The 9,656-nt window shown below is 33.0% G+C and overlaps 1 protein-coding gene across 1 annotated transcript; it reads right to left on the bottom strand.

Annotated features, from left to right (window-relative positions):
* Positions 1–4,120: 4,120 nt before the first annotated feature.
* Positions 4,121–9,525, bottom strand: LOC134686062 (ectonucleotide pyrophosphatase/phosphodiesterase family member 5-like). The gene is made up of 4 exons (XM_063545754.1): positions 8,539–9,525; positions 7,786–7,968; positions 7,084–7,329; positions 4,121–5,159 (listed from the first exon to the last, which is right to left on the bottom strand). The coding sequence occupies exons 1-4, from the start codon at positions 9,446–9,448 to the stop codon at positions 4,984–4,986; spliced, it is 1,515 nt and encodes a 504-aa protein (XP_063401824.1). The 5' UTR covers positions 9,449–9,525; the 3' UTR covers positions 4,121–4,983.
* Positions 9,526–9,656: the final 131 nt, after the last annotated feature.

The raw sequence follows: 9,656 nt of genomic DNA, 5'->3' as shown, positions 1-9,656 counted from the left end.
ATTTTAGTTTCTTGTGTACAATTTGGAGTTTAGTATGGCGTTCAGTATCACAGAACTAGTATATATATTTGTTAAGGGGCGAGCTGAAGGACGCCTCCGGGTGCGGGAATTTCTCGCTACACTGAAGACCTGTTGGTGACCTTTTGCTGTTGTCTTTTCTATGGTCGGGTTGTCTCTTTGACACATTCCCAATTTCCATTTTCAATTTGATCTTTGATATATTAATAAAAATACCAAAAAAAACCACTTCAATAAACATGGTGTGTCAATATTTCATCCGATTGTTCACCTTGCTTTACAATCGATCTAAACATTTCTGACTAAAAAGGCAAATAAATTATGATGTTATAAGATCTAATACTACAAACCACTGATATGAAACCATAACTTACACGGTAGGTATAGTGTCCGGCTGAGATCGTGTTTTCGAATGTAGATCAGATTTTTTCGAGTGAATTTACATGTGATCATATCGATTTACTGCTATTTATATAATAGTTTTATTCATGCCATTTCATCTTATTCTAAATGCAGTTCACTTACAAAATAGTGTGTTGTATTGTCCGTGTTTTTTTCAAAAGCTACAGTCTGTCTCATATCTTGACTTACATCTAGAAATTGACAACGGGGGTCGGTTGAAAACAAAACTTTACGACAAAAGAGCTGATTTCAGCTTCCCAATTGTGAACTTTTCATTTATATGTAGCAACATTCCAGCAGCGCTTGCATACGGAGTATATATCTCCCAATTAATACGATATTCCCGGGCTTGTATTTCCGATCATGATTTCCCTGATAAAGGATTGCTGCTCACAAGGAAGTTATTAAACCAAGAGTTCCAAATGGTGAAGTTGAAATCATTCCTTCGTAAATTTTACGGACGTCGTCACTAGTTGGTTGACCGTTATGGAATAACCGTTTCACAGATAAAATCGAATATGTTCCTTATGTTGTAACTACAATACCCTTCCCTTTTCACGATTGTGACCTACCGAATAAGACTTTTTACCGGATTTGTAATAACATAAGCAACACGACAGGTGCCACATGTGTAGCAGGATCTGCTTATCCTTCTGATGCACCTGAGATCACCCTCAGATTTTGGTGGGGTTCGTGTTACTTATTCTTTAGTGTTCTTTGTTTTGTCTCCTGTACTATTATTTGTGTATGTCTTTTTATTTTATCCATGGCGTTGTCAGCTTATTTCCAATCTATGACTGTCCCTCTGGTATCTTTCGTCCCTCTTTTAAAACGTTCGTTTTTTAACAAATTGTTCTTTTCAATGCAAAACGAAGATTTTTTGCAAGTTATCTGTATACATATATATATATGTTTGTGGTTAACCATCTTTGCCGCAAGTTTATTGTTTTCTGTTTAATATCAAATTAATATAAAGATCCATCTTTTGATCAATTTAATTGGCAATCGTCAATGGAAGTCAGCAGGGTTTAAGAACATCAGTTGTTCGACCTGTTAGTCAAGTGGGTAATGTTATATTTCACTTTTTTTAGTCTTTTTGAAAATGTATTTAGACCCTTCTTTAACGAAATTTGTTTTACATGTACACGTATAAAAATTGCGTTTTTTTTCCCAACGCAATCATTGGTCTGAACGTTGTTTTCAGTATAGACTTGTTTATATTTATATCGTTTGGGCTTTTATTATATCTTCCTCCGGTTTATAAAATCCATTCGTCCTATTTCGACTCTTTAAAATTCAAGAGTGTGTCCTAAATAGAAGTAAATTAAATGGCCTTCCAAATACTTTTCGATCCCTAATATCACTGAAAAAAACATTAATTGTCGAAATCCAGATATGGTGTACAAATTTTAGAACATCATATTTATGGTTTACCATCTTTGTCGCCAGTTTATTGTTTCTGTTTAGTTACATCTTGCGGTCAATTTATTTGACAATCGTCAATAGCAGTCAGCAGGGTTTAAGAACATCAGTTGTTCGACCTGTTAGTCAAGTGCGTTTTTTTTCCACATTTTTTTTGGTCTTTTGGAAAATGTTGTTTGTGCTGTATTTACAACCCTCTTCAACGAAATTTGTTTACATACACACGTTTAAATATTGCGGTTTTTATCCAACGCATTCATAGGTTTGAACGTTGTTTTTCATTTAGACTTGTCTATATGTACAGATAGGTGCAAATGTCGGTTGACATTTGTATTGGTATTGTACGTGTATAACAAGAATGTGTCCAAAGTACACGGATGCCCCACTCGCACTATCATTTTCCATGTTCCATTAACCGTGAAATTAGTTAAAAAATCTAATTTGGCATTCAAATTTAAAAGATCATGCCATAGGGAACATGTGTACTAAGTTTCAAGTTGATTGGACTTCAACTTCATCAAAAACTACCTTTATTAAAAACTTTAACCTGAATCTCACACTTTCATTTTCTATGTTCAGTGGACCATGAAATTGGGGTCAAAAGTATAATTTTGCTTTAAAATTAGAAAGTTTATATCATAGGCAACAAGTGTACTAAGTTTCAAGTTAATTGCACTTCAGTTTCATCAAAAACTACCTTGACCAAAAACTTTAACCTGAAGCGGGGCAAACGGACGCACGGTACGACGGACGGACGGACGAACGAACGGAGGACGCACAGACCAGAAAATATAATGCCCCTCTACTATCGTAGGTGGGGCATAGAAATGTCTTGAACCAATATTTTGAAAAAAAGCATTGTAAGGCTAAATTAAATGATTTTAAAAGAAAATAAAGTATGGTTGATAAATAATATCTTTTTTTTTAATACTAGTTTACCTTTTATGATCTTGTATATAAGGCTCTAGCAACTTTTATCACGTTTCATCAGATAGGAATGCAGAAACTCGGTTTGTTTATATTTTTTATCATATTCACTGAAAATAAAAGTTATAACACTCGAAAAAACCCGATCAAATATATTCAAGCCGGACACTATATCTACCGTGATTTAGAATATGTACGATTATTGATTAATCCAGCTGTTACCCCTATAACAATAGAACAGTTAGGTAAACTAAATGTACGGCATGTAAAACAAAACATATAATGCGCAAAATCAATGTCAAATTTCTCACATACATACGTATAAAGTTAGACAAAATACTGAATGTATCATTTATAATAATTTTAACGCGACATTAACAGAACACGTTAAGCGTCTTGCCTGACGAAATATGAACAAAGCACAAATATGTCTTCTTTCAAAATATGAATACTGAGGTACTATAATATATGTTTCTCCTTTGCGTTGTTTTATGCGTGATATGTATTGGCCGCTGGAATATACATGAATTTATTTTTAACGTTTACAATCAACCTTACTTTTGTGTCTGTTCAAAGTCTGCAACATCTATGAATCTTTCATGTGTTGCAATGCAGCTTGGTAAATTCGCGTTTTCCTATATGCATTGTCTTTTCTACCTTGTCATCATTGTCATTTTCTGCCAAATGAAATTTCTGTACCAAGTAAGGAATATGACTGTTGTTTTATATTCGTTAGAAAGACGTGGTTCTAAACAAATAAATGTGACATAAGTAAACAAAAAAATTGTGTTGGTGCTGCCTTAATTGTAATGGGTAACAACAAGAATATTTTATTTTCCTTGAAATCACAACAAATGCATAATATTTTTTTTACTGATGTTAAGTTATGGCGCGAAGTTCATCTCTGATTTATTTACTGGTTACCTATGAAGATGGCAAATTGGCATCATTTAAACAATAAAACAGAATCCACATGGTATATGCGACCATTATTTGATGAAATTAATATTTATGTTCATTTTACACTTTTGAAACCATTTTTATGAATTTTCAGTTTCCATTGTCTTAATTTGTGTTTAATTATTCGTGTGTTCTTTCCGTATATTTTAGCCCTTCATCTTGAGCCTATTCATTTGTTCCAATAACACCTAATACAACAATCAAATTATACTTCTATCGCCATTCATAGCTCTTATAACAGACCAATTAACAGACCGGATTTTATACATCCGATCTATTATACCAGACCAAGTTTTGAATAAAAATTGATTTATGTCACCAAAATACAGATTTTCGTGTAGATTTTTATTACATAATAATATCAATATGGTTAACAAACATAATTCCTGTCTTTTTTTATGTTGAAAATATTGTATGCAAGTAAATTCAACCAACTTGTCATTTTGTGTATATTTTGAGTGGGTAAAATGTGTATACATGTATTAATGAGTAACTATCTAAATGATTTTATAAGTATTTAAACTTGAACTTGATAAAATGGCAATATTTTAAACGAAGTCGGTGACATATACTATTTTTCACATTTTCTGATGCATATTTTCAATATCTAATTGAGTTCTAAATTTTTAAAAATTCTATGGACTGGTCATTTACTGATCCTTGACCTAAAAAAAACAAAACATTGTAATCTAGCATGAGATACAAAGTTTCGAGAAGGGAGGATATTACAGCACACACAATTATAGAATATTGAAAAGAAACCTTAAAGTGAAATGATTCTATTGTAGAATGTGTGCAAACTGGAATTCTTGACAATATGCACATAAAAAAAAAATGTGGTATGATTGCCAATGAGGATCAACGAGACAACCATCCACACGTTGACTTTGTGATGCAACAAATTTATGTATTGCATATAAAATCCTACATTCATTTGTAATACAATAGAATAACACCACTGTCTTCATCATTACTAGAAAAATATTGCGTATTCTTATCTGTAAAAAACCCCTCAAGGTTTCGGAATAAAAACCGCCATCATATTGATAAGAGTGCAAAAATGACACTAAACTCCAACGATTGGCATGTTTGTTTGCCTTCGATTTAAATTCAATCATTCTAACATGCAAGTTTTGATAACACCTATTTGAAGGTGACATAATTACATGGAATACAAACGCACTTACAGGTATGCATAACAACATTTGTTGCTTGAAACGAAAATTGTTTTTTTGTCAGTTACAGTTTGATCATCTAAAGTTCATCGCAACTTTCTTCGTCGTCTTTGTCATCTTTGAGTAAAGATTTTTTGTATTCCTTGCCGCCATGACTGCCTCTTTTTCTCTTCCGTCGGCGAAATCTTACCTGATAAAACGCTCCGATAGAATATAGACCACCAATGCATGTAGCAAAAACGAACACAGTTAAAACTACAAAACAGATAACAATATAATTAAGATATAGCACACCAAATAAGCGGTCCTTAAATGCCCTAAAACTTAAAAAAAAACTTCTTCTGTCAATCTAAGTAGATCGTGGATGAAGTTCGACATTATGTATTTGCGCCCATTTCTTTAGTTTAGTTTAAACATATTTATTTATAGTGGATTGGGAAACAAGTTTTGCAACTTATATTAATCCCTTTCCACTTTGCGGGTGCGAATGTTGCCTTGTAGCGTCATTAGCCTGCTCTTTTTCGAAATCTACAAGGGTGTCTTTAACGTGCAAGATATATGGCTCTCTCTTAACACGGGTCAGCCATTTATCGTCCCCGACGGACTATCATTGTTTCCTCAAGACCATACTCGCAAATGGTGTCAGGGGAGAGCTGAAAATCAGTCCCTGGAATTTCATCCCGAAACGGGAGTCGAACCAGGAACCTTTGTGTTAGTAGTCCGATGCACTAACCACTACACACTCTCTTAATCAAAATCGAAAAAAAAGAAGCGTTTTTGTTTTTCATATTTTTAGAATTCTTACCGATCAAATCGTATTTACATGGAATCACTTGCTAACGTTGTATATATTTATCCTTTTTATCACACTGGGCATCTCTATATGAAATCCGCGAATACATTTCCTCCGTGAAAATCATATCCAGATTGACCTACCCACCTTTACAAACTCAGTTTCATCGATTGCTCCTCGGAATAAGAATATTTGGCGGTCAAATTTCGGGATACTCGGTGTGAGTATTATACTTCTTTGATATTAAAGTGTTACGTATTCTTAATTTAATTGTTATGTCCCCCAAACGTCATGTGTAAATGTGCTTTTAATAGTTGGATTTCTTAAATGGCCGCCATTACCTTGGAAACAGAGGAAAAGTTTACCATTAAACCATTTGCGGAAAACTTTAAAGTTGGATTTTCAAACTTTGAAATATGGTAAATCAAACCCAATAAAACTATAGTGCTATGCTACATGTAAGATTATAGAAACAGCAAAACTTTACGAAAGTATATATAGGGTGAAAAAGGGGAACATTCCGAATTTAACCAAATTTGCTTTATTTCACAGATTTTAAAGAAATTAACTCAAATATGAAGTTTTATAAATATTTAATGAAGATTGGAAGAATCCTGTGCCTTCAATGTGATGACTCAGCATAAATTTACAGTTTACAGTATGCATAGTTTACTTAAAGTCCTAGATACAAAATTAATTCATAATATTTGCATATTTGTAAGTTAAATTGTTAAGAAGTGCTTATATTTTCTCTTCGCAGTCATTGAAACTCAAAGATCCTGTCTGGATATTATCTATGGGGTATTTGTGTCCTTTCGATAACCCAAAAGTAAGCCACAACACCTTAATCTGCTTTTTTGTACCACAGCATAATAAATATAAGCTAGTAAAAACAAAAATATCTCAAGAAAACTTACAGTAGTGTGTTCTATCCTGAATATGTACTAAATATTCCAAATTGCTAGAAACTGCAGAATGATTTAGGAAATTTGAGGCCCGAGGGGCCAAAAAAAAACATAGAAAATTGCCTACCCCTGGGTCATAAAAAAAATAATTTAAAAGTGTCGCTTGGCGTGTCAGAGGCTCCCAGGTCATTGAAAAATAACCTTAATAGGTGTTGTCATGCATATATGGCAGTAAGGGTAAAAAGAAAATCAAAATGGCTGCCGTTTAGTGGCAATGAGAGTAATGGGGAGACATACGCTATTGCTGACAATGGCAAATCTAGTTTTAAATATATACAGTATATGAACTACTTGAATTCTCAAATATTGATTGTTTTTTTACAAAAGCTATTACATTGTATATTATTCATATATTAGACTGAAAACAAGAAATCGATGTCAAACAATATAATTATTTAATAGATAAATTGAGTAGACTTACAAGTAATCAGTGTAAGCTGGAACGTTTCCGTCCGAATAAAAGGTTGTTGAATTAACAGATGACGTACTTTGTCTAGAGATCCATTGTTGGGAGCTGGATGTATCCCAAGTATATGACACATAAGTGGATAAATATTGACTGATTCAAATGACTCTGAAATAAGGCCTTTTCTAAATGCTGGCCCAAAGGCGATGAAGAATGGTCGCATATTTGGCACTTTGTTTTGGTCGTAGCCATGGCCACCTTCTACAATTCAGAAAATTTTTGGATGATCAAAAAATATACAGATTAATATTTCAATATAAGTTGTTGGTGGTGTTTATAATTGGTTGAACGTCAATGTTTTGGATAATTATTCTTATTTGACAGAAGTGAAACTTCTGAAAACTTAAGGTCAAATTCATAGATTTAACAAACATAACACTGAGATCAAATGTTCTGGTTATCTATTTACTCCGTTCAGACTATTTTTAAGGCTTTTATTCAGTACTTTTGCACACAGAAAATCATCATTTATATAGCCATTTTTCTCTATTAAGTATTAGTTACGATATGTTTTTATTCCTCATATTTAAGGACCCTTAATCTTTATTATTTTATTTGGTATAACTTTTTGTATTCTTTATTTTGTTTGGCTCTTTCTTCTTTACCTACTCTGTCAACCCTTTCAAAACCCTTAGAAAATAAAACTCAAACACTTACTTGAAATATGTTTTAATGTGTCAGTGTTGCCAATGTAATATCCTTCTTCTGCTTCTAGAACAAACTGCATGATCCTTCTGTTCTTGCAATAATGCAACTTTGTCAAATTAGCATCACATTTTCTGTACACATGCATCTTTGGAATAGCACTTAAATTTTGATATAATTTTTCTACATCGGTGCCTATTAACAGAATGACTATTTTTAATATGCGCATTTATCGAACGCAAAGAAATCTAGAAAATGAACTACGACTGCAAAGAGCATACATTGTTTTAACTTCCATGTACTGACTTAGTTTGAATGAGTGTAAGTTGACTTGTTATTCAAGCCCTGTTTATTTCTTCAAAGGAAAATGATTTCTTAAATTGCCATATTTGTGAAGTACCAGTCTTGAACTTTCGTGGAGTATTAGCATGTGAATGACTCCATCAATTATCAGGATGGTATTCGCATCATATGTTTGCATTTTGTCAATTGAGAATTCATGCGTGTTTTTCATTACGTATTATATATAATTAGATCATGCACGTATGTGTACACGACAGTCCCAAATGATGTATGAGATACTTATACAGTTATATGAACTCTACGTTGAAAGGTTTTAAATAGGTAAATTTATGAATAGTGTTTATACAAAATTAATGTTTATTATCGGTTTCTCAAAATAAGTATATCAAAGCCAATATCTGATGTTTATGGATGACATAGTAAGACTTATATGTTCAAACAATTTATATAAAAGTAAATTACCTTCAGTAGGCTCTAAATTCACCACAAGATGGTTTTTCATGTCGCTTCCGGTTTTATAAAATTTTCTATCAATATTATATTTATCTAAGTTAATCTGCCCCTTTTCCAAAGACAGAAGATTTGTGTGACCATGGTCGGCAGTAATTATTATATTCATCTCATCCCATAGGTTTGATTCGTTCAACTTTTTCTTCAGATAACCCAATGAAGCATCAAGCTGAAAAATTTTCTGTTGTACTTCGTCGGTAATAGTTCCATCAATTTTATCAGGACCAAACCCATGAGCTGTTTCGTCTGGATCAGGAAAATACAATATTCCTAAATTAATTGGTCTAATATTTGATTTATCATTCTGAAACCACTTGACTAAAGTGTCCACTCTCAAATTCCAGTTAGTTTCATTGAAGTCGTCGCCTGCCGGTATAACACGTGGCATGTATGACTTAATTTGTGCCACACCAGCTGGCCACAATATCACACCACTGTCTCTTGACGATCCAGCTTTGAAATTAGTTACCCATATTGGTTCTGCGCCGGTGTCGAACCACTTTGATTCGAAATTCCGTCTGAAATCGATCAACGAAAATCCATCTTCTAGGTATGGATCCCAAAAACTGTTATGAATAACACCATGGCTTTCTGGATACAGTCCTGTTACTAATGTCATGTGGTTTGGATATGTAACTGTCGGGAAGACATTTTCTAGATATTTTGCTTTCACGCCATTTTTAATCAGATTGGTGAAATTAGTTATCTTTTCTGACGGAACATTATCTAAATAATCGTACCTAAAACCATCCATCGAAATAAGAATTAACTTTGGGATTTTCCCACCTAGTGATGAAGACATTGAAGTTGTTGTCCAGAGCAGCAACAAGTATGACAAGTCATGAAATGTATGTTGATTCATAGTTTAATTCACTAAGTTTAATGTGTTGTATTTCTGAATACTAAGTGTCTTTTGATAATTTTTTGCAGCCGCCTTTAAATTCTAAATGTAAAACAAATATGATAACAATTTCATCATAAACAATAATAATCATAATAACTTAATCGGCTAACAGTGCTTATTATAACTGGATTTTGGTAAGGGAAACTCTGACATTCAATTTGTCGTA

This window comes from Mytilus trossulus, chromosome 10 (genome assembly GCF_036588685.1).
Source record: "Mytilus trossulus isolate FHL-02 chromosome 10, PNRI_Mtr1.1.1.hap1, whole genome shotgun sequence".
NCBI classification, from domain to species: domain Eukaryota; kingdom Metazoa; phylum Mollusca; class Bivalvia; order Mytilida; family Mytilidae; genus Mytilus; species Mytilus trossulus.
This window is presented reverse-complemented; position numbering and strand designations above follow the sequence as displayed.

Coding starts and splice junctions, on each gene's coding strand:
- LOC134686062 (XM_063545754.1), bottom strand. CDS start 9,448: ATGAATCAACATACATTTCATGACTTGTCATACTTGTTGCTGCTCTGG. Junction 7,330..7,785: donor CACATTAAAACATATTTCAA/GTAAGTGTTTGA, acceptor TCTGAATTGTAG/AAGGTGGCCATGGCTACGAC. Junction 5,160..7,083: donor CCAGCTTACACTGATTACTT/GTAAGTCTACTC, acceptor TCTGTTTTGTAG/TTTTAACTGTGTTCGTTTTT.